The sequence below is a fragment of the Salmo salar genome, chromosome ssa01, assembly GCF_905237065.1.
Source record: "Salmo salar chromosome ssa01, Ssal_v3.1, whole genome shotgun sequence".
NCBI classification, from domain to species: domain Eukaryota; kingdom Metazoa; phylum Chordata; class Actinopteri; order Salmoniformes; family Salmonidae; genus Salmo; species Salmo salar.
In genome coordinates, this window is record NC_059442.1 from 151,546,829 (window position 1) to 151,574,685 (window position 27,857).

Consider the following 27,857-nt stretch of genomic DNA (forward strand, 5'->3'; position numbering starts at 1 on the left):
AGCAACAAACACAGACAACTGGGACATCAGGCATAGAACACCTTAGTATTGGTTATAAAACATTTATTGATTTGAATGAAAGTGGGGAAAGTCAGTCTAGCATTACACCATGAATGTTTGTTCCTAGGGAGTGTAGATCAGATGTACAGTACCAGGGACTACTGTAGTTGCACCATTTCATTTTTGAACCCCCATGTGTTTTCCTTGAGGTGAGCACAAATGGGAAAAGCACACTAGATGTACAGCCAGCTGTAGATCTCTTTTCCCCACATGGCAACTTTGACTGGCTTCACAAGAAAGCAGGTTTGAAATTAATTTAGAATGCATGGTTTTCTGTATCCATCTTCCAATTAGGTGGGGTATAACTACCTCTTATACCGGTATACAAAACAATCACTAAAACAAAGTGCCAAGTCAGTAGGTAAGATGAGAACATCTTTGGCAGGTCATTCAAATCCATCCCAAAATATTTCTGTTCCCTTGTAAAATAGCATATTCCTAGCCTTCTGTAAGAACTTCTTGCATCCTCCTACCTACTGGAAAGAACCTCCACCAATGAATATGAAAGCACCTAGATTACAATACATATTGAATTGAAATCTATTTGAGTAGTTCTGTTCACAGTTGATGGACTAGCTATATTTGTGACAATACCGGACTCCTTCCTTTAGAAGAATAGGAACTTTAGGGTTAACTATCACACCACCTGTCCTGACCTTTGGGGTTACAGACAACTTCACGCATACTCAAGTGTGCGCACAGGAAGACACCACCTTCAGTTTACAAAAACTACATCTCAACTACACAGCATATAAATACCAGTCAGAGAGTTAGGTTTTCATGTCTTCAGATTAATCAGAAAGCTAGTCTTAGAATAAAAACCTAAGAGAATCAACCCCCCAGGCTGTAGCTACTGGACGGAGTCTCTGAGGGAGCCTGTCAGTCAGGAGATTTCCCTGTGTTACTGACAGGGGCTGTCATTGGCTAAGTCACCAACACTCATTGTTGGGTCAAAGGTAGATAGGGTCATCATCCATGGTGTTTCTATGGAGACAGACCCCCCCCCTCACTGCATGATGAAGCCAGTTCGGGGGGGCAGGCATGGAGAGGTGGGGTGTTGCTGGGGAATGTAGGGGCTGCTGGGGTAGCCTGGAGGACCCTGGCTGGGGAAAGGCATGGCGGGATAGGGGGCGACTTGGTATGACAGGCCGCTGTGCTGAGGGGAGGGAGGAGGGGCGGCTCGCGTAGATTGGGGGGAGAGGGCTCCATTGGTGTAGGGGGTAGAGGGGAAGTCCTGGGGTCGACTGGGCTGCGTAGGGGTCTGCTGGGGTCTAGTGAGACCCTTCAGCACCAGCTCTCGGAGTTTGTCAATCTTTACACGGCGCACATGAGCAAGATGGCGTCTCCGCTGATAGTCGTCAATAAAGCAGTCCAGAGGCAGCTCTCCATCCAGAAACGAGTCTGCCATGTTCTACACAGGGACATCAAAGCAGGGTTATATTCACACAAGCATACACACCAACACAAAATATCCTAGAGAGTGAGTATTCTTATGCGTGTAGGAGTGTGTACATGTCTATGAGTGTATTCTAGTGTAGGTGTAGTTGTGAATGTATTGGTATGTGTGCCACCTCAGTCTCCTCTTCTATCTTGGCTCCCTCAGCTTGCAGCAGAGCCAGCAGAATGTCCAGAGAGCTGTTCCCTGAACCATGGTCTGAGAGAAAGATGAGGGAGAAATGGTTAGAATACATTAAAACACTAAGCATCACAGTGAATGACTGTCCTGAACCTAAGTCGTGACTTGATCCCTGGGGCAGAACATCAATGTAATGGGACTGAATACAGTAGCTGGGGCATTCAGAGGATACTAAGCAGCACTGAGTACAGGAAAGCCTATCAGGTAACAGCTGTCTGACAGGGTAGTCACTAGATGGCCATGCTAGAATGGACAGAGAAAATTGTTGTCACGGTACCAGTGGCGTAAAGTGCTTAAGTAAAAATACTTTAAAGTACCACTTAAGTAGTTTTTTTTGAGAATCTGTACTTTACTATTTATATTTTTGACAAATTTTACTTTACTACATTCCTAAAGAAAATATTGGACTTTTTACTCCATACCTTTTCCCTGACACCCAGGTTACTCATTACATTTTGAATGCTTAGCAGGACAGGAAAATTGTCAAATTCACGCACTTATCAAGAGAACACGTGGTCATCTACTGCCTCTGGCGGAATCACTAAACACAAATGCATCTTTTGTAAATAATGTCTGAGTGTTGGAGTGAGCCCCTGGCTAGCCGTACATTTTATAAATGGAAATTGGTGCCGTCTGCTTTCCTTAATTAAAGGAATTTTTTATTATTTATACTTTTACTTTTGATACTTCAGTATATTTAACACCAAATACTTTCCCTCAAGTAGTATTTTACTGGCTGACTTTTACTTGATTAACTTTCTTTTAAAGGATCTATACTATGGATGCACGATATATTGATGAACATATCGGAATCGGCCGATATTAGCTAAAAATGCCAACATCGGTATCGGCCCGATGTCTAGTTTAACGCCGATGTGCAAAACCAATGTCAAAGCTGATGTGCATACCTATATAACATAGGTACATGACATAATGACGCTACACGTGCAACACACCATTCCTAACCTAGCCCACAATGTCTGCTGTGTGGATCAAGCAGTCAACAAGTTGAGCAGTCATTTGAAAGAGTAAGAACATTTCAGCGAGACAACTCGCAGGCGAAATCCATTAACGCCAAGATAATGGAATTCATTGTCCTTGACAATTAATTAACCGTTCTCTGTCGTGGGTGATGTTGGCTTTCACGACTGGTCAAGCAATAGTACACACTACCAAGTGTGCTATTTTTCAGATGTTGCCCTACCGGAGTTACACAGTAATAGCGTGACTGCTATTAGCTTCACAACATACTATGGAATGCCGTTTGGGTCTTTGCATGTCAAAAAAAGATAAACATCAAACAACCTTACTTGAAGCGTTAAATAAGCTTTTCATTTGACACATCAAATAACACAGTTCTATTATAGAATGTTGTGTGTTCTGAATTTGCACGTGCAAGCCAAATGCCACCACTACTATCAGTAACACTGTCAAAGCTGTACAAAAAAAGTCTGCAAACAATACCGCGTTGGTAATTAGGCATTATTTGTTCGACCACAACTTCTGGGGTAGCTAGCTTTAGCTGATACTAAGCTAGCACCAATACAACCAGCCTGAAAACAATGACCAGTAGAAACTGCAGTCATTTTCATTATTCTTAGCAATGATTTAGGAATCCTTGTGAGTAAGTATTAGCTAGGTAGCCACTTGTTGTTCGCCTATTGAAATTGAACTTCAGTTCATGAAAATAAATAGCTAGCCAGCTACTTAACCCTGTTGCCCAAAGCTAACGTTATAAGCAGCCAGCTAGCTTCATATGGCTAATGAGGCTCAACCGGACCTGGTTATGTTTTGTGAAGGTAGCCACAATAAGGATGAGGTACAATAGTGGAATTTGCAGTTGGCCTTCAAAATAAAAGTATCTCTTTGAAAGTGATGCAGAAGGTTACAATTTGTGGAACCATGCCATATTTAGACAAGGTAATGTTAAAAAAAGGTTGTAATGTGAAGCAATGAAATGGAGTATCAGTCTACTCGGTGACACCCAGAGAACACAACTGTGAAGAGTTTAAGCAAATATTAGCATTGTAGCTCTTATCTCAGGACTCTCACTGTGAAATCACCTCCCCAGTCAGCATATTGTGTGTATTGACATTCATATTGCTCGGTACAGCTTTACCGAATGATTGGGGATCAATGAAATGGGGTATCAGTCTACTCAATACCCAAGATATTTTTCCCAACGTCCTCAGAGTTATCAGACTCCAAAACACCCACGCAGTATTGTTTTTCCTCTGGAATAGTGTTCAATACACATAGGTTGACAATAAATGTGGCTCAATTCACTGTTGTTACAGAGTCCTGCAATAAGAGCTATGACGCTAATGTTCTCTGGGTGTCACTGAGTAGACTGATACCCCATGTCATTGATCCACAATCCATAGGTAAGGCTGTACAGTGAAATAAGCATGCCCCCAATGCAATTCTGAAGTATAATACATCCAGTGTGATTTCAATAGATTTGTCAAATTAACAAAATTGTCTTTTGTTGATTTTATATAACAACATTCCAACCTCGTTTAGCATGATCTATTCCAATTATGGCATAATTATACTATTTGTATTCATTTGCATCACTGTCAATGACTTTTATTTTGAAGGCTAACCACAATGTCCACTTGTGGTTAATCCTTATTGTGGCTAGCTTCACATAGATGGGTCCGAGCACCATTAATAAATAAGAACAGCTTTACCAGCATCAAAGCATACGTATCGATGAAGCGTTGTGACATGAAATACGAGCGGTAGTGTAATCAATGTGTAATAACTATGTAAAAAAAAAAATATGAACGTGTTAAATTATTATGTGAAGTGCAGTCATATTCCGGTCATGATTGGTCAAATAGTGTTATTTGACACGTCAAATGTACTTTTTGACAAGCAAAGACCCAAACGGCATTCCATGGAAATCCTGGTTGAGAATGAAATTAATGAACAACTAAACAGCAAATAGGTTTTGATTATATTTTACTGGTAAGGGGGACATAAGTAAATGCCAACAAAATAACTTTTTGGTCAGTGTGGGTGTGTGTGTGTGTGTGTGTGTGTGTGTGTGTGTGTAACCTTTTATTTAATTAGTCAGTTAAGAACAAATTCTTATTTACATTGACGGCCTACCCCGGCCAAACCCGGACGACGCTGGGCCAATTGTGCGCCGGCCTATGGGACTCCCAATCATAGCCGGATGTGATAGAGACGGGATTCGAACCAGGGACTTTAGTGACGCCTCTTGCACTGAGATGCAGTAACTTAGACAGCTGCGTCCACGTGTGTGTGTTAACTATTAAACCGTACTAGAATGCTTAAAAGGCAGCAAAAATTATAAATATCGGTAAGGTTGGTGGTGGAAACTGTGGTTAGAAAGGCACTGTGCTTCCCTTCTTTCTAGTGTGGCCATGTAGTGACAACCCGACTGACAGAGGACCCGTATCTAGAACAACCAGACTGACAGAGGACCCGTATCTAGAACAACCCGACTGACAGAGGACCCGTATCTAGAACAACCCGACTGACAGAGGACCCGTATCTAGAACAACCCGACTGACAGAGGAGCAGTATCTAGAACAACCCGACTGACAGAGGAGCAGTATCTGGAACAACCCCACTGACAGAGGACCCGTATCTAGAACAACCCGACTGACAGAAGAGCAGTATCTGGAACAACCCCACTGACAGAGGACCAGTATCTAGAACAACCCGACTGACAGAGGACCAGTATCTAGAACAACCCCACTGACAGAGGACCAGTATCTAGAACAACCCGACTGACAGAGGACCAGTATCTAGAACAACCCGACTGACAGAGGACCAGTATCTGGAACAACCCCACTGACAGAGGACCAGTATCTAGAACAACCCCACTGACAGAGGAGCAGTATCTAGAACAACCCCACTGACAGAGGAGCAGTATCTGGAACAACCCGACTGACAAAGGAGCAGTATCTGGAACAACCCGACTGACAGAGGAGCAGTATCTGGAACAACCCGACTGACAGAGGAGCAGTATCTGGAACAACCCGACTGACAGAGGAGCAGTATCTGGAACAACCCGACTGACAGAGGACCAGTATCTGGAACAACCCGACTGACAGAGGACCAGTATCTGGAAAAACCCGACTGACAGAGGACCAGTATCTAGAACAACCCGACTGACAGAGGACCAGTATCCAGTAACAACCCCACTGACAGAGGACCAGTATCCAGTAACAACCCCACTGACAGAGGAGCAGTATCCAGTAACAACCCCACTGACAGAGGACCAGTATCCAGTAACAACCCCACTGACAGAGGACCAGTATCCAGTAACAATCCCACTGACAGAGGACCAGTATCCAGTAACAACCCCACTGACAGAGGAGCAGTATCCAGTAACAACCCCACTGACAGAGGACCAGTATCCAGTAACAACCCCACTGACAGAGGACCAGTATCCAGTAACAACCCCACTGACAGAGGACCAGTATCCAGTAACAACCCCACTGACAGAGGACCAGTATCCAGTAACAACCCCACTGACAGAGGACCAGTATCCAGTAACAACCCCACTGACAGAGGACCAGTATCCAGTAACAACCCCACTGACAGAGGACCAGTATCCAGTAACAACCCCACTGACAGAGGACCAGTATCCAGTAACAACCCCACTGACAGAGGACCAGTATCCAGTAACAACCCCACTGACAGAGGACCAGTAACAACCCCACTGACAGAGGACCAGTATCCAGTAACAACCCCACTGACAGAGGACCAGTATCAACCCCACAGACAGAGGACCAGTATCCAGTAACAACCCCACTGACAGAGGACCAGTATCCAGTAACAACCCCACTGACAGAGGACCAGTATCCAGTATCAACCCCACTGACAGAGGACCAGTATCCAGTAACAACCCCACTGACAGAGGACCAGTATCAACCCCACTGACAGAGGACCAGTATCAACCCCACTGACAGAGGACCAGTATCAACCCCACTGACAGAGGACCAGTATCAACCCCACTGACAGAGGACCAGTATCAACCCCACTGACAGAGGACCAGTATCAACCCCACTGACAGAGGACCAGTATCAACCCCACTGACAGAGGACCAGTATCAACCCCACTGACAGAGGACCAGTATCAACCCCACTGACAGAGGACCAGTATCAACCCCACTGACAGAGGACCAGTAACAACCCCACTGAAAGAGGACCAGTATCAACCCCACTGACAGAGGACCAGTATCCAGTAACAACCCCACTGACAGAGGACCAGTATCGAGTAACAACCCTATTGACAGAGGACCAGTATCCAGTAACAACCCCACTGACAGAGGACCAGTATCCAGTAACAACCCCACTGACAGAGGACCAGTATCCAGTAACAACCCCACTGACAGAGGACCAGTATCCAGTATCAACCCTACTGACAGAGGACCAGTATCCAGTATCCAGTATCAACCCCATTGACAGAGGACCAGTATCCAGTAACAATCCCACTGACAGAGGACCAGTATCCAGTATCAACCCCACTGACAGAGGACCAGTAACAACCCCACTGACAGAGGACCAGTATCCAGTAACAACCCCACTGACAGAGGACCAGTATCCAGTAACAACCCCACTGACAGAGGACCAGCATCCAGTAACAACCCCACTGACAGAGGACCAGTATCCAGTAACAACCCCACTGACAGAGGACCAGTATCCAGTATCAACCCCACTGACAGAGGACCAGTATCCAGTAACAATCCCACTGACAGAGGACGAGCATCCAGTAACAATCCCACTGACAGAGGACCAGTATCCAGTATCAACCCCACTGACAGAGGACCAGTATCCAGTAACAACCCCACTGACAGAGGACCAGTATCAACCCCACTGACAGAGGACCAGTAACAACCCCACTGACAGAGGACCAGTATCCAGTAACAACCCCACTGACAGAGGACCAGTATCCAGTAACAACCCCACTGACAGAGGACCAGCATCCAGTAACAACCCCACTGACAGAGGACCAGCATCCAGTAACAACCCCACTGACAGAGGACCAGCATCCAGTAACAACCCCACTGACAGAGGACCAGTATCCAGTAACAACCCCACTGACAGAGGACCAGCATCCAGTAACAACCCCACTGACAGAGGACCAGTATCCAGTAACAACCCCACTGACAGAGGACCAGCATCCAGTAACAACCCCACTGACAGAGGACCAGTATCCAGTAACAACCCCACTGACAGAGGACCAGTATCCAGTATCAACCCCACTGACAGAGGACCAGTATCCAGTAACAACCCCACTGACAGAGGACCAGTATCCAGTAACAACCCCACTGACAGAGGCCCAGTATCCAGTAACAACCCCACTGACAGAGGACCAGTATCCAGTAACAACCCCACTGACAGAGGACCAGTATCCAGTAACAACCCCACTGACAGAGGAACCAGTAACAACCCCACTGACAGAGGACCAGTATCCAGTAACAACCCCACTGACAGAGGCCCAGTATCCAGTAACAACCCCACTGACAGAGGCCCAGTATCCAGTAACAACCCCACTGACAGAGGACCAGTATCCAGTAACAACCCCACTGACAGAGGACCAGTATCCAGTAACAATCCCAATGACAGAGGACCGTATCCAGTATCAACCCCACTGACAGAGGACCAGTATCCAGTAACAACCCCACTGACAGAGGACCAGTAACAACCCCACTGACAGAGGACCAGTATCCAGTAACAACCCCACTGACAGAGGACCAGTATCAACCCCACTGACAGAGGACCAGTATCAACCCCACTGACAGAGGACCAGTATCAACCCCACTGACAGAGGAAGTCAGTAACAACCCCACTGACGGAGGACCAGTATCCGGTAACAACCCCACTGACATAGGACCGGTATCCAGTAACAACCCCACTGACAGAGGACCCAGTAACAACCCCACTGACAGAGGACCAGTTAACAACCCCACTGACAGAGGACCAGTATCCAGTAACAACCCCACTGACAGAGGACCAGTATCCGGTAACAACCCCACTGACAGAGGACCAGTATCCAGTAACAACCCCACTGACAGAGGACCAGTATCCAGTAACAACCCCACTGACAGAGGACCAGTATCCAGTAACAACCCCACTGACAGAGGACCAGTATCCAGTAACAACCCCACTGACAGAGGACCAGTATCCAGTAACAACCCCACTGACAGAGGACCAGTATCAACCCCACTGACAGAGGACCAGTATCCAGTATCAACCCCACTGACAGAGGACCAGTATCAACCCCACTGACAGAGGACCAGTATCCAGTAACAACCCCACTGACAGAGGACCAGTATCCAGTAACAACCCCACTGACAGAGGACCAGTATCCAGTAACAACCCCACTGACAGAGGACCAGCATCCAGTAACAATGCCACTGACAGAGGACCAGCATCCAGTAACAATCCCACTGACAGAGGACCAGCATCCAGTAACAATCCCACTGACAGAGGACCAGTATCCAGTAACAACCCCACTGACAGAGAACCAGTATCAACCCCACTGACAGAGGACCAGTATCAACCCCACTGACAGAGGACCAGTAACAACCCCACTGACAGAGGACCAGCATCCAGTAACAATCACACTGACAGAGGACCAGTATCCAGTATCAACCCCACTGACAGAGGACCAGTATCCAGTAACAACCCCACTGACAGAGGACCAGTATCCAGTATCAACCCCACTGACAGAGGACCAATATCAACCCCACTGACAGAGGACCAGTATACAACCCCACTGACAGAGGACCAGTATCTAACCCCACTGACAGAGGACCAGTATACCCAGAAGGCCAGTATCAACCCCACTGACAGAGGACCAGTATCCAGAACAACCCCACTGACAGAGGACCAGCATCCAGTAACAACCCCACTGACAGAGGACCAGTATCCGTAACAACCCCACTGACAGAGGACCAGACCAGTATCAACCCCACTGACAGAGGACCAGTATCCGAACAACCCACTGACAGAGGACCAGTATCCAGTATCAACCCCACTGACAGAGGACCAGTATCCAGTAACAACCCCACTGACAGAGGACCAGTAAGTAACAACCCCACTGACAGAGGACAGACCAGTATCAACCCCACTGACAGAGGACCAGACCAGTAACAACCCCATTGACAGAGGACCAGTATCCAGTAACAACCCCACTGACAGAGGACCAGTATCCAGTAACAACCCCACTGACAGAGGACCAGTATCCAGTAACAACCCCACTGACAGAGGACCAGTATCCAGTATCAACCCTACTGACAGAGGACCAGTATCCAGTATCCAGTATCAACCCCATTGACAGAGGACCAGTATCCAGTAACAATCCCACTGACAGAGGACCAGTATCCAGTATCAACCCCACTGACAGAGGACCAGTATCCAGTATCAACCCCACTGACAGAGGACCAGTATCAACCCCACTGACAGAGGACCAGTAACAACCCCACTGACAGAGGACCAGTATCCAGTAACAACCCCACTGACAGAGGACCAGTATCCAGTAACAACCCCACTGACAGAGGACCAGTATCCAGTAACAACCCCACTGACAGAGGCCCAGTATCCAGTAACAACCCCACTGACAGAGGACCAGCATCCAGTAACAATCCCACTGACAGAGGACCAGTATCCAGTATCAACCCCACTGACAGAGGACCAGTATCCAGTATCAACCCCACTGACAGAGGACCAGTAACAACCCCACTGACAGAGGACCAGTATCCAGTAACAACCCCACTGACAGAGGACCAGTATACCAGTGACAAAGAACCCCACTGACAGAGGAGCAGTATCCAGTAACAACCCCACTGACAGAGGACCAGTATCCAGTAACAACCCCACTGACGGAGGACCAGTATCGGTAACAACCCCACTGACAGAGGACCAGTATCCATTAACAACCCCACTGACAGAGGACCAGTATCCAGTAACAACCCCACTGACAGAGGACCAGTATCCAGTAACAACCCCACTGACGGAGGACCAGTATCCGGTAACAACCCCACTGACATAGGACCAGTATCCATTAACAACCCCACTGACAGAGGACCAGTATCCATTAACAACCCCACTGACAGAGGACCAGTATCCAGTAACAACCCCACTGACAGAGGACCAGCATCCAGTAACAACCCCACTGACAGAGGACCAGTATCAACAACCCCACTGACAGAGGAAGACCAGTAACAACCCCACTGACAGAGGACCAGTATCCAGTAACAACCCCACTGACAGAGGACCAGTATCCAGTAACAACCCCACTGACAGAGGACCAGTATCCAGTAACAACCCCACTGACAGAGGACCAGTATCCAGTAACAACCCCACTGACAGAGGACCAGTATCCAGTAACAACCCCACTGACAGAGGACCAGTATCCAGTAACAACCCCACTGACAGAGGACCAGTATCCAGTATCAACCCCACTGACAGAGGACCAGTATCCAGTAACAACCCCACTGACAGAGGACCAGCATCCAGTAACAACCCCACTGACAGAGGACCAGCATCCAGTAACAACCCCACTGACAGAGGACCAGTATCCAGTAACAACCCCACTGACAGAGGACCAGTATCCAGTATCAACCCCACTGACAGAGGACCAGTAACAACCCCACTGACAGAGGACCAGTATCCAGTAACAACCCCACTGACAGAGGACCAGTATCCAGTAACAACCCCACTGACAGAGGACCAGTATCAACCCCACTGACAGAGGACCAGTATCAACCCCACTGACAGAGGACCAGTATCAACCCCACTGACAGAGGACCAATATCTAGAACAACCCGACTGACAGAGGACCAGTATCCAGTAACAACCCCACTGACAGAGGACCAGTATCCAGTATCAACCCCACTGACAGAGGAGCCAGTAACAACCCCACTGACAGAGGACCAGTATCCAGTAACAACCCCACTGACAGAGGACCAGCATCCAGTAACAACCCCACTGACAGAGGACCAGTATCCAGTATCAACCCCACTGACAGAGGACCAGTAACAACCCCACTGACAGAGGACCAGTATCCAGTAACAACCCCACTGACAGAGGACCAGTATAGAACAACCCCACTGACAGAGGACCAGTATCCAGTAACAACCCCACTGACAGAGGACCAGTATCCAGTAACAACCCCACTGACAGAGGACCAGTATCCAGTACAACCCCACTGACAGAGGACCAGTATCAGTATCAACCCCACTGACAGAGGAAGTATCCAGTATCAACCCCACTGACAGAGGACACCAGTATCAACACCACTGACAGAGGAGCAGTAACAACCCCACTGACAGAGGCCAGCAGTAACAACCCCACTGACAGAGGACCAGTATCCAGTAACAACGCCACTGACAGAGGACCAGTATCCGGTAACAACCCCACTGACAGAGGACCAGTATCCAGTAACAACCCCACTGACAGAGGACCAGTATCCAGTAACAACCCCACTGACAGAGGACCAGTATCAACCCCACTGACAGAGGACCAGTAACAACCCCACTGACAGAGGACCAGTATCCAGTAACAACCCCACTGACAGAGGACCAGTATCCAGTAACAACCCCACTGACAGAGGACCAGTATCAACCCCACTGACAGAGGACGCACCAGTAACAACCCCACTGACAGAGGACCAGTATCCAGTAACAACCCCACTGACAGAGGACCAGTATCCAGTAACAACCCCACTGACAGAGGACCAGTATCAACCCCACTGACAGAGGAGACCAGTATCAACCCCACTGACAGAGGACCGTATCCAGTATCAACCCCACTGACAGAGGACCAGTATCAACCCCACTGACAGAGGACCAGTAACAACCCCACTGACAGAGGACCAGTATCCAGTAACAACCCCACTGACAGAGGACCAGTATCCAGTAACAACCCCACTGACAGAGGACCAGTATCCAGTAACAACCCCACTGACAGAGGACCAGTATCCAGTAACAACCCCACTGACAGAGGACCAGTATCCAGTAACAACCCCACTGACAGAGGACCAGTATCAACCCCACTGACAGAGGAGCCAGTAACAACCCCACTGACAGAGGACCAGTATCCAGTAACAACCCCACTGACAGAGGACCAGTATCCAGTAACAACCCCACTGACAGAGGCCCAGTATCCAGTAACAACCCCACTGACAGAGGACCAGCATCCAGTAACAATCCCACTGACAGAGGACCAGTATCCAGTATCAACCCCACTGACAGAGGACCAGTATCCAGTATCAACCCCACTGACAGAGGACCAGTAACAACCCCACTGACAGAGGACCAGTATCCAGTAACAACCCCACTGACAGAGGACCAGTATCCAGTAACAACCCCACTGACAGAGGACCAGTATCCAGTAACAACCCCACTGACAGAGGACCAGTATCAACCCCACTGACAGAGGACCAGTATCCAGTAACAACCCCACTGACAGAGGACCAGTATCAACCCCACTGACAGAGGACCAGTATCCAGTAACAACCCCACTGACAGAGGACCAGTATCCAGTAACAACCCCACTGACAGAGGACCAGTATCAACCCCACTGACAGAGGACCAGTATCAACCCCACTGACAGAGAACCAGTATCAACCCCACTGACAGAGGACCAGTATCAACACCACTGACAGAGGAGCAGTAACAACCCCACTGACAGAGGAGCAGTAACAACCCCACTGACAGAGGACCAGTATCATACAACCCCACTGACAGAGGACCAGTATCCGGTAACAACCCCACTGACAGAGGACCAGTATCCAGTAACAACCCCACTGACAGAGGACCAGTATCCAGTAACAATCCCACTGACAGAGGACCAGTATCCAGTAACAACCCCACTGACAGAGGAGCAGTATCCAGTAACAACCCCACTGACAGAGGACCAGTATCCAGTAACAACCCCACTGACAGAGGACCAGTATCCAGTAACAACCCCACTGACAGAGGACCAGTATCCAGTAACAACCCCACTGACAGAGGACCAGTATCCAGTAACAACCCCACTGACAGAGGACCAGCATCCAGTATCAACCCCACTGACAGAGGACCAGTATCCAGTAACAACCCCACTGACAGAGGACCAGTATCCAGTAACAATCCCACTGACAGAAGACCAGTATCCAGTAACAACCCCACTGACAGAGGACCAGTATCCAGTAACAACCCCACTGACAGAGGACCAGTATCCAGTAACAACCCCACTGACAGAGGACCAGTATTCAGTATCAACCCCACTGACAGAGGACCAGTAACAACCCCACTGACAGAGGACCAGTATCCAGTAACAACCCCACTGACAGAGGACCAGTATCCAGTAACAACCCCACTGACAGAGGACCAGTATCAACCCCACTGACAGAGGACCAGCATCAACCCCACTGACAGAGGACCAGTATCAACCCCACTGACAGAGGACCAGTATCAACCCCACTGACAGAGGACCAGTATCAACCCCACTGACAGAGGACCAGTATCAACCCCACTGACAGAGGACCAGTATCAACCCCACTGACAGAGGACCAGTATCAACCCCACTGACAGAGGACCAGTATCAACCCCACTGACAGAGGACCAGTATCAACCCCACTGACAGAGGACCAGTATCCAGTAACAACCCTATTGACAGAGGACCAGTATCCAGTAACAACCCCACTGACAGAGGACCAGTATCCAGTAACAACCCCACTGACAGAGGACCAGTATCCAGTAACAACCCCACTGACAGAGGACCAGTATCCAGTATCAACCCTACTGACAGAGGACCAGTATCCAGTATCCAGTATCAACCCCATTGACAGAGGACCAGTATCCAGTAACAATCCCACTGACAGAGGACCAGTATCCAGTATCAACCCCACTGACAGAGGACCAGTAACAACCCCACTGACAGAGGACCAGTATCCAGTAACAACCCCACTGACAGAGGACCAGTATCCAGTAACAACCCCACTGACAGAGGACCAGTATCCAGTAACAACCCCACTGATAGAGGCCCAGTATCCAGTAACAACCCCACTGACAGAGGACCAGCATCCAGTAACAATCCCACTGACAGAGGACCAGTATCCAGTATCAACCCCACTGACAGAGGACCAGTATCCAGTATCAACCCCACTGACAGAGGACCAGTATCAACCCCACTGACAGAGGACCAGTATCAACCCCACTGACAGAGGACCAGTATCAACCCCACTGACAGAGGACCAGCATCCAGTAACAACCCCACTGACAGAGGACCAGCATCCAGTAACAACCCCACTGACAGAGGACCAGCATCCAGTAACAACCCCACTGAAAGAGGACCAGTATCCAGTAACAACCCCACTGACAGAGGACCAGCATCCAGTAACAACCCCACTGACAGAGGACCAGTATCAACCCCACTGACAGAGGACCAGTAACAACCTCACTGACAGAGGACCAGTATCCAGTAACAACCCCACTGACAGAGGACCAGTATCCAGTAACAACCCCACTGACAGAGGACCAGTATCCAGTAACAACCCCACTGACAGAGGACCAGCATCCAGTAACAACCCCACTGACAGAGGACCAGTATCCAGTAACAACCTCACTGACAGAGGACCAGTATCCAGTAACAACCCCACTGACAGAGGACCAGTATCCAGTAACAACCCCACTGACAGAGGACCAGTATCCAGTATCAACCCCACTGACAGAGGACCAGTATCCAGTATCAACCCCACTGACAGAGGACCAGTATCCAGTAACAACCCCATTGACAGAGGACCAGCATCCAGTAACAACCCCACTGACAGAGGACCAGTATCCAGTAACAACCCCACTGACAGAGGACCAGTATCCAGTATCAACCCCACTGACAGAGGACCAGTATCCAGTAACAACCCCACTGACAGAGGACCAGTATCCAGTAACAACCCCACTGACAGAGGACCAGTATCCAGTAACAACCCCACTGACAGAGGACCAGTATCCAGTAACAACCCCACTGACAGAGGACCAGTATCCAGTAACAACCCCACTGACAGAGGCCCAGTATCCAGTAACAACCCCACTGACAGAGGCCCAGTATCCAGTAACAACCCCACTGACAGAGGACCAGTATCCAGTAACAACCCCACTGACAGAGGACCAGCATCCAGTAACAATCCCACTGACAGAGGACCAGTATCCAGTATCAACCCCACTGACAGAGGACCAGTATCCAGTATCAACCCCACTGACAGAGGACCAGTAACAACCCCACTGACAGAGGACCAGTATCCAGTAACAACCCCACTGACAGAGGACCAGTATCCAGTAACAACCCCACTGACAGAGGACCAGTATCCAGTATCAACCCCACTGACAGAGGACCAGTATCAACCCCACTGACAGAGGACCAGTATCCAGTAACAACCCCACTGACAGAGGACCAGTATCAACCCCACTGACAGAGGACCAGTATCCAGTAACAACCCCACTGACAGAGGACCAGTATCCAGTAACAACCCCACTGACAGAGGACCAGTATCAACCCCACTGACAGAGGACCAGTATCAACCCCACTGACAGAGAACCAGTATCAACCCCACTGACAGAGGACCAGTATCAACACCACTGACAGAGGAGCAGTAACAACCCCACTGACAGAGGAGCAGTAACAACCCCACTGACAGAGGACCAGTATCCATTAACAACCCCACTGACAGAGGACCAGTATCCGGTAACAACCCCACTGACAGAGGACCAGTATCCAGTAACAACCCCACTGACAGAGGACCAGTATCCAGTAACAACCCCACTGACAGAGGACCAGTATCCAGTAACAACCCCACTGACAGAGGACCAGTATCCAGTAACAACCCCACTGACAGAGGACCAGTATCCAGTAACAACCTCACTGACAGAGGACCAGTATCAACCCCACTGACAGAGGACCAGTATCCAGTATCAACCCCACTGACAGAGGACCAGTATCAACCCCACTGACAGAGGACCAGTATCCAGTAACAACCCCACTGACAGAGGACCAGTATCCAGTATCAACCCCACTGACAGAGGACCAGCATCCAGTAACAATGCCACTGACAGAGGACCAGTATCCAGTAACAACCCCACTGACAGAGGACCCGTATCAACCCCACTGACAGAGGACCAGTATCAACCCCACTGACAGAGGACCAGTAACAACCCCACTGACAGAGGACCAGCATCCAGTAACAACCCCACTGACAGAGGACCAGTATCCAGTATCAACCCCACTGATAGAGGACCAATATCAACCCCACTGACAGAGGACCAGTATCAACCCCACTGACAGAGGACCAGTATCAACCCCACTGACAGAGGACCAGTATCAACCCCACTGAGAGAGGACCAGTATCAACCCCACTGACAGAGGACCAGTATCCAGTATCAACCCCACTGACAGAGGACCAGTATCTAGAACAACCCGACTGACAGAGGACCAGCATCCAGTAACAACCCCACTGACAGAGGACCAGTATCCAGTAACAACCCCACTGACAGAGGACCAGTATCCAGTAACAACCCCACTGACAGAGGACCAGCATCCAGTAACAACCCCACTGACAGAGGACCAGTATCCAGTATCAACCCCACTGACAGAGGACCAGTATCCAGTAACAACCCCACTGACAGAGGACCAGTATCCAGTAACAACCCCACTGACAGAGGACCAGTATCCAGTAACAACCCCACTGACAGAGGACCAGTATCAACCCCACTGACAGAGGCCCAGTATCCAGTAACAACCCCACTGACAGAGGACCAGTATCCAGTAACAACCCCACTGACAGAGGACCAGTATCCAGTATCAACCCCACTGACAGAGGACCAGTATCCAGTATCAACCCCACTGACAGAGGACCAGTATCAACCCCACTGACAGAGGACCAGTATCCAGTATCAACCCCACTGACAGAGGACCAGTATCCAGTAACAACCCCACTGAAAGAGGACCAGTATCCAGTAACAACCCCACTGACAGAGGACCAGCATCCAGTAACAACCCCACTGACAGAGGACCAGTATCAACCCCACTGACAGAGGACCAGTAACAACCCCACTGACAGAGGACCAGTATCCAGTAACAACCCCACTGACAGAGGACCAGTATCCAGTAACAACCCCACTGACAGAGGACCAGTATCCAGTAACAACCCCACTGACAGAGGACCAGTATCCAGTAACAACCCCACTGACAGAGGACCAGCATCCAGTAACAACCCCACTGAAAGAGGACCAGTATCCAGTAACAACCCCACTGACAGAGGACCAGTATCCAGTAACAACCCCACTGACAGAGGACCAGTATCAACCCCACTGACAGAGGACCAGTAACAACCCCACTGACAGAGGACCAGTATCCAGTAACAACCCCACTGACAGAGGACCAGTATCCAGTAACAACCCCACTGACAGAGGACCAGTATCCAGTAACAACCCCACTGACAGAGGACCAGCATCCAGTAACAACCCCACTGACAGAGGACCAGTATCCAGTAACAACCTCACTGACAGAGGACCAGTATCCAGTAACAACCCCACTGACAGAGGACCAGTATCCAGTAACAACCCCACTGACAGAGGACCAGTATCCAGTATCAACCCCACTGACAGAGGACCAGTATCCAGTAACAACCCCACTGACAGAGGACCAGTATCCAGTAACAACCCCACTGACAGAGGACCAGTATCCAGTAACAACCCCACTGACAGAGGACCAGTATCCAGTAACAACCCCACTGACAGAGGACCAGTATCCAGTAACAACCCCACTGACAGAGGACCAGTATCCAGTAACAACCCCACTGACAGAGGACCAGTATCCAGTAACAACCCCACTGACAGAGGACCAGTATCCAGTAACAACCCCACTGACAGAGGACCAGTATCCAGTAACAACCCCACTGACAGAGGACCAGTATCCAGTAACAACCCCACTGACAGAGGACCAGTATCCAGTAACAACCCCACTGACAGAGGACCAGTATCCAGTAACAACCCCACTGACAGAGGACCAGTATCCAGTAACAACCCCACTGACAGAGGACCAGCATCCAGTAACAACCCCACTGACAGAGGACAGTATCCAGTATCAACCCCACTGACAGAGGACCAGTATCCAGTATCAACCCCACTGACAGAGGACCAGTAACAACCCCACTGACAGAGGACCAGTATCCAGTAACAACCCCACTGACAGAGGACCAGTATCCAGTAACAACCCCACTGACAGAGGACCAGTATCCAGTATCAACCCCACTGACAGAGGACCAGTATCAACCCCACTGACAGAGGACCAGTATCCAGTAACAACCCCACTGACAGAGGACCAGTATCAACCCCACTGACAGAGGACCAGTATCCAGTAACAACCCCACTGACAGAGGACCAGTATCCAGTAACAACCCCACTGACAGAGGACCAGTATCAACCCCACTGACAGAGGACCAGTATCAACCCCACTGACAGAGGACCAGTATCAACCCCACTGACAGAGGACCAGTATCAACACCACTGACAGAGGAGCAGTAACAACCCCACTGACAGAGGAGCAGTAACAACCCCACTGACAGAGGACCAGTATCCAGTAACAACCCCACTGACAGAGGACCAGTATCCAGTAACAACCCCACTGACAGAGGACCAGTATCCAGTAACAACCCCACTGACAGAGGACCAGCATCCAGTAACAACCCCACTGACAGAGGACCAGTATCCAGTAACAACCTCACTGACAGAGGACCAGTATCCAGTAACAACCCCACTGACAGAGGACCAGTATCCAGTAACAACCCCACTGACAGAGGACCAGTATCCAGTAACAACCCCACTGACAGAGGACCAGTATCCAGTATCAACCCCACTGACAGAGGACCAGTATCCAGTAACAACCCCATTGACAGAGGACCAGTATCCAGTAACAACCCCACTGACAGAGGACCAGTATCCAGTAACAACCCCACTGACAGAGGACCAGTATCCAGTATCAACCCCACTGACAGAGGACCAGTATCCAGTAACAACCCCACTGACAGAGGACCAGTATCCAGTAACAACCCCACTGACAGAGGACCAGTATCCAGTAACAACCCCACTGACAGAGGACCAGTATCCAGTAACAACCCCACTGACAGAGGACCAGTATCCAGTAACAACCCCACTGACAGAGGCCCAGTATCCAGTAACAACCCCACTGACAGAGGCCCAGTATCAGTAACAACCCCACTGACAGAGGACCAGTATCCAGTAACAACCCCACTGACAGAGGACCAGTATCCAGTATCAACCCCACTGACAGAGGACCAGTATCCAGTATCAACCCCACTGACAGAGGACCAGTATCCAGTATCAACCCCACTGACAGAGGACCAGTAACAACCCCACTGACAGAGGACCAGTATCCAGTAACAACCCCACTGACAGAGGACCAGTATCCAGTAACAACCCCACTGACAGAGGACCAGTATCCAGTAACAACCCCACTGACAGAGGACCAGTATCAACCCCACTGACAGAGGACCAGTATCGTAACAACCCCACTGACAGAGGACCAGTATCCAGAACAACCCCACTGACAGAGGACCAGTATCAACCCCACTGACAGAGGACCAGTATCAACCCCACTGACAGAGGACCGATCCAGTATCAACCCCACTGACAGAGGACCAGTATCAACCCCACTGACAGAGGACCAGTATCCAGAACAACCCCACTGACAGAGGACCAGTATCCAGTAACAACCCCACTGACAGAGGACCAGTATCAACCCCACTGACAGAGGACCAGTATCAACCCCACTGACAGAGGACCAGTATCAACCCCACTGACAGAGGACCAGTATCAACCCCACTGACAGAGGAGCAGTAACAACCCCACTGACAGAGGAGCAGTAACAACCCCACTGACAGAGGACCAGTATCCAGTAACAACCCCACTGACAGAGGACCAGTATCCAGTAACAACCCCACTGACAGAGGACCAGTATCCAGTAACAACCCCACTGACAGAGGACCAGTATCCAGTAACAACCCCACTGACAGAGGACCAGTATCCAGTAACAACCCCACTGACAGAGGACCAGTATCCAGTAACAACCCCACTGACAGAGGACCAGTATCCAGTAACAACCCCACTGACAGAGGACCAGTATCCAGTAACAACCCCACTGACAGAGGACCAGTATCCAGTAACAACCCCACTGACAGAGGACCAGTATCCAGTATCAACCCCACTGACAGAGGACCAGTATCCAGTATCAACCCCACTGACAGAGGACCAGTATCCAGTAACAACCCCACTGACAGAGGACCAGTATCCAGTAACAATCCCACTGACAGAGGACCAGTATCCAGTAACAACCCCACTGACAGAGGACCAGTATCCAGTAACAACCCCACTGACAGAGGACCAGTATCCAGTAACAACCCCACTGACAGAGGACCAGTATCCAGTAACAACCCCACTGACAGAGGACCAGTATCCAGTAACAACCCCACTGACAGAGGACCAGTATCCAGTAACAACCCCACTGACAGAGGACCAGTATCCAGTAACAACCCCACTGACAGAGGACCAGTATCAACCCCACTGACAGAGGACCAGTATCAACCCCACTGACAGAGGACCAGTATCAACCCCACTGACAGAGGACCAGTATCAACCCCACTGACAGAGGACCAGTATCAACCCCACTGACAGAGGACCAGTATCAACCCCACTGACAGAGGACCAGTATCAACCCCACTGACAGAGGACCAGTATCAACCCCACTGACAGAGGACCAGTATCAACCCCACTGACAGAGGACCAGTATCCAGTAACAACCCCACTGACAGAGGACCAGTATCCAGTAACAACCCCACTGACAGAGGACCAGTATCCAGTAACAACCCCACTGACAGAGGACCAGTATCCAGTAACAACCCCACTGACAGAGGACCAGTATCCAGTAACAACCCCACTGACAGAGGACCAGTATCCAGTAACAACCCCACTGACAGAGGACCAGTATCTGTAACAACCCCACTGACAGAGGACCAGTATCCAGTAACAACCCCACTGACAGAGGACCAGTAACAACCCCACTGACAGAGGACCAGTATCCAGTAACAACCCCACTGACAGAGGACCAGTATCCAGTAACAACCCCACTGACAGAGGACCAGTATCCAGTAACAACCCCACTGACAGAGGACCAGTATCCAGTAACAACCCCACTGACAGAGGACCAGTATCCAGTAACAACCCCACTGACAGAGGACCAGTATCCAGTAACAACCCCACTGACAGAGGACCAGTATCCAGTAACAACCCCACTGACAGAGGACCAGTATCCAGAACAACCCCACTGACAGAGGACCAGTATCAACCCCACTGACAGAGGACCAGTATCAACCCCACTGACAGAGGACCAGTATCAACCCCACTGACAGAGGACCAGTATCCAGTAACAACCCCACTGACAGAGGACCAGTATCCAGTAACAACCCCACTGACAGAGGACCAGTATCCAGTAACAACCCCACTGACAGAGGACCAGTATCCAGTAACAACCCCACTGACAGAGGACCAGTATCCAGTAACAACCCCACTGACAGAGGACCAGTATCAACCCCACTGACAGAGGACCAGTATCAACCCCACTGACAGAGGACCAGTATCCAGTAACAACCCCACTGACAGAGGACCAGTATCCAGTAACAACCCCACTGACAGAGGACCAGTATCCAGTAACAACCCCACTGACAGAGGACCAGTATCCAGTAACAACCCCACTGACAGAGGACCAGTATCCAGTAACAACCCCACTGACAGAGGACCAGTATCCAGTAACAACCCCACTGACAGAGGACCAGTATCCAGTAACAACCCCACTGACAGAGGACCAGTATCCAGTAACAACCCCACTGACAGAGGACCAGTATCCAGTAACAACCCCACTGACAGAGGACCAGTATCCAGTAACAACCCCACTGACAGAGGACCAGTATCCAGTAACAACCCCACTGACAGAGGACCAGTATCCAGTAACAACCCCACTGACAGAGGACCAGTATCCAGTAACAACCCCACTGACAGAGGACCAGTATCCAGTAACAACCCCACTGACAGAGGACCAGTATCCAGTAACAACCCCACTGACAGAGGACCAGTATCCAGTAACAACCCCACTGACAGAGGACCAGTATCCAGTAACAACCCCACTGACAGAGGACCAGTATCCAGTAACAACCCCACTGACAGAGGACCAGTATCCAGTAACAACCCCACTGACAGAGGACCAGTATCCAGTAACAACCCCACTGACAGAGGACCAGTATCCAGTAACAACCCCACTGACAGAGGACCAGTATCCAGTAACAACCCCACTGACAGAGGACCAGTAACAACCCCACTGACAGAGGACCAGTATCCAGTAACAACCCCACTGACAGAGGACCAGTATCCAGTAACAACCCCACTGACAGAGGACCAGTATCCAGTAACAACCCCACTGACAGAGGACCAGTATCAACCCCACTGACAGAGGACCAGTATCCAGTAACAACCCCACTGACAGAGGAACCAGTATCAACCCCACTGACAGAGGACCAGTATCCAGTAACAACCCCACTGACAGAGGACCAGTATCCAGTAACAACCCCACTGACAGAGGAGACCAGTATCAACCCCACTGACAGAGGACCAGTATCAACCCCACTGACAGAGGACCAGTATAGTACAACCCCACTGACAGAGGACCAGTATCTAACACCCACTGACAGAGGACCAGTATCCAGTAACAACCCCACTGACAGAGGACCAGTATCCAGTAACAACCCCACTGACAGAGGACCAGTATCCAGTAACAACCCCACTGACAGAGGACCAGTATCAACCCCACTGACAGAGGACCAGTATCAACCCCACTGACAGAGGACCAGTATCCAGTAACAACCCCACTGACAGAGGACCAGTATCCAGTAACAACCCCACTGACAGAGGACCAGTATCCAGTAACAACCCCACTGACAGAGGACCAGTATCAACCCCACTGACAGAGGACCAGTATCCAGTAACAACCCCACTGACAGAGGACCAGTATCAACCCCACTGACAGAGGACCAGTATCCAGTAACAACCCCACTGACAGAGGACCAGTATCCAGTAACAACCCCACTGACAGAGGACCAGTATCCAGTAACAACCCCACTGACAGAGGACCAGTATCCAGTAACAACCCCACTGACAGAGGACCAGTATCAACCCCAATGACAGAGGACCAGTATCCAGTAACAACCCCAATGACAGAGGACCAGTATCAACCCCACTGACAGAGGACCAGTATCCAGTAACAACCCCACTGACAGAGGACCAGTATCCAGTAACAACCCCACTGACAGAGGACCAGTATCAACCCCACTGACAGAGGACCAGTATCCAGTAACAACCCCACTGACAGAGGACCAGTATGTACAACCCCAATGACAGAGGACCAGTATCAACCCCACTGACAGAGGACCAGTATCCAGTAACAACCCCACTGACAGAGGACCAGTATCCAGTAACAACCCCACTGACAGAGGACCAGTATCCAGTAACAACCCCACTGACAGAGGACCAGTATCCAGTAACAACCCCACTGACAGAGGACCAGTATCCAGTAACAACCCCACTGACAGAGGACCAGTATCCAGTAACAACCCCACTGACAGAGGACCAGTATCCAGTAACAACCCCACTGACAGAGGACCAGTATCCAGTATCAACCCCACTGACAGAGGACAGAACCAGTAACAACCCCACTGACAGAGGACCAGTATCCAGTAACAACCCCACTGACAGAGGACCAGTATCCAGTAACAACCCCACTGACAGAGGACCAGTATCCAGTAACAACCCCACTGACAGAGGACCAGTATCCAGTAACAACCCCACTGACAGAGGACCAGTATCAACCCCACTGACAGAGGACCAGTATCCAGTAACAACCCCACTGACAGAGGACCAGTATCCAGTATCAACCCCACTGACAGAGGACCAGTATCCAGTAACAACCCCACTGACAGAGGACCAGTATCCAGTAACAACCCCACTGACAGAGGACCAGTATAGTAACAACCCCACTGACAGAGGACCAGTATAGAACAACCCCACTGACAGAGGACCAGTATCAGTAACAACCCCACTGACAGAGGACCAGTATCCAGTAACAACCCCACTGACAGAGGACCAGTATCCAGTAACAACCCCACTGACAGAGGACCAGTATCCAGTAACAACCCCACTGACAGAGGACCAGTATCCACAACCCCACTGACAGAGGACCAGTATCCAGTAACAACCCCACTGACAGAGGACCAGCATCCAGTAACAACCCCACTGACAGAGGACCAGTATCCAGTAACAACCCCACTGACAGAGGACCAGTATCCAGTAACAACCCCACTGACAGAGGACCAGTATCCAGTAACAACCCCACTGACAGAGGACCAGTATCCGGTAACAACCCCACTGACAGAGGACCAGTATCCAGTAACAACCCCACTGACAGAGGACCAGTATCCAGTAACAACCCCACTGACAGAGGACCAGTATCCAGTAACAACCCCACTGACAGAGGACCAGTATCCAGTAACAACCCCACTGACAGAGGACCAGTATCCAGTAACAATCCCACTGACAGAGGACCAGTATCCAGTAACAACCCCATTGACAGAGGACCAGTATCTAGGAACAACAAGTGACTGAACTGGCTAGACCAGACAGACATGTAGAGAATAGTCAGCTACCAACACAGAGAGAGAAAGACTAGTCTTTCAGATAGCAGAGTGCACTGAGTGAGATGTAGACAGAAAGACACTGGTATACAGGCACACTGTCCTTAGTAGTGTGAACTAGCTAGGTGTCTCATCAAGTGTGGACTAGCTCGGGCTGTTACAGAGTGTGGACTTTCTAGGACTCGGTAATGTGGACCTGTTAGGGGTCTTACAGAGTGTGGACTTGCGTAGCTGGTAGTTGTCATAGAGCTCCTGTAGGTGGCGGTAGCGTGAGGTGAGCTGGTTCTTCTGAAGGTCCAGACTGGGCTGCAGTTGGAGGTTCTGTTCTGCCAGACTGATGTTACTGACCAGGGTCAGCTCCTTCACCTGCTGCACCTCACACATCTAACAGAGTCAAACACACAGCATACACACACACACACACAGACGCACAGACAGACGCACACAAAGGAAGAGGGAAGGTGAGTTAGTATTTGAGACAATACACAAAGACAGAGACTGACTGACCCCCAGACTGTGATGTGTAGAGTAGGCCTATAGGCCAGGGACAAACCAGCTCAAAACCTAACCTCTTCAGATTAAATATGACTATATTTTAATGGAGGACAGTGATTACGCCATACATTTATAATGCCCTTCACCAAGCCTACAAACAGATGTGAAATACCTGTAATAGGACCCATAGGCTATTATATCTACAGGACGCCACAGCAGAAGCAGAGCTCTTATCACTCTGAGGGCAGGGAAACCAATATGTTTTTTTGGGACCGATACCCGAATCTTGGAGGAGCAAAACTTACCGATATATCTGCCGACTGCCGATATACTGTTTTACAGCAGGGAAATTAAAGTGACATTTTTACACACTGAATTCTCCAAAAATACCATCCAAAGGAGCAATTGTCCAACTAATATGCTTCAAATGTTGATTACTTACATTGTGACAAATAATGACATGAAAATGCCCGCAAGTGTTCATATCAGCATTAGATCCCCTTTTTCATCCTATTGAATATCGGTTATCGATAGAATTATTGTCCGATACTGATACAGCGGTAAAAGGCCAATGTCGGCGAGCCAATATATAATTCGGGTTCTAGCTAAAACACAGCACTCAATCAAGATATCAGTACTAATGAACTAGGCTATAATGAATCATAAATAACATGGTCGGGATGAGACGCTGCCATGCTGGCACCAGCCCAGGGAAGACAGGCACTAGACAGCTCTCCAGCCGCAACCAGATTTGTATCTCTGCTCACAGGCTGTTCCTGTAAAGCTATTTCCACATTGGTGGGTAAGGACTAACAGTTCCACCAACGTCACAGACGTCATGGTTGGGAGTCTTGTATAAGCCACATACATGAATATACAAATACAGAAGGTGAAGAAGCCAGAAGCAAGTTGAGCTTTCCTAATACCTCAACTAGACAAGGCTAGCTAGAGATGGAGAGAGATGAGGCACAAAATACCAGTGCCAGAATGAATGTACACATGTCTGAAAACAACACTGACATAACCAAATGTCAATAGGCTGTGAGAGGTGCTTCTTGGTTAAGCATCGACCTTCGTAATAATCTGTGCGGTGCTGTGTGCTCAATGCATCAGAGTGTTGACTAAAGAGGTGTGCTGCACTGGAATATGGACTCCTTCGCCTAAGTTAGTCAATAGGAAAACCTCTCCCAACTTTTAACACCTTCCACATAGCTGATGACTGGCTGTCTTGTGCGGATCCTGTTCATTGAACAGGAAACAAAACAAACCAGATCATTTCAAATCTGTTCTCTGTTCCTAAACCCGAGTGTGTCCATTGCAATAATGGGAATCAGATGGCATTTGTGGCCTAATGCCAAACAATGACACTGCCATTTGTGGCATATGTACACAAACAGGGTTGACAATAAAAATATGGAAACAGCATGAGCATCCACTAAACAGGTGCCAAATGTTGAGTACAAGGAGCAAGCTTCTCTCATCTGTGGCAACGAGGCGGATGTTGATGAGCTGGCTCAATGCAAAACATGTTTGCATCTAGAAGGAAGCTGTGAATGAAGGACTGCCTGACAACAGTCATAAGTGCACAGCTACCTAGATATGTTGATGCTAGCTAGCGTTACTAGGGATAGCCAGCTAACGTTAGCTAGCTAGTTAGCGAAACACAAAGAGAACTTACCTCGTTCATTTCTTTGACAATAGAATTTAACTTTTCATCGTCTTCAAGCAACTCGTTTAACTGCGTCATGGTGAAAGAGCTGAATTTATCCGTGAATTCTGCCATTTGTCCTATGATGGTTCTCGTCTATCGATCAGTCTGGCTACAGTTCTTTCGGCTCAAAACGGATAAGTGTTTGGATCACAAACCGGAAATAGGGATGATTTCTGGCAA

General features: G+C 49.3%; 1 protein-coding gene across 1 annotated transcript; it reads right to left on the reverse strand.

Moving 5' to 3' along the window:
• Window positions 1-46: 46 nt before the first annotated feature.
• LOC106568542 (vacuolar protein sorting-associated protein 37B) lies at window positions 47-27,857 on the reverse strand. The gene is made up of 4 exons (XM_014138977.2): window positions 27,645-27,857; window positions 25,684-25,855; window positions 1,632-1,714; window positions 47-1,471 (listed from the first exon to the last, which is right to left on the reverse strand). The coding sequence occupies exons 1-4, from the start codon at window positions 27,747-27,749 to the stop codon at window positions 1,067-1,069; spliced, it is 765 nt and encodes a 254-aa protein (XP_013994452.1). The 5' UTR covers window positions 27,750-27,857; the 3' UTR covers window positions 47-1,066.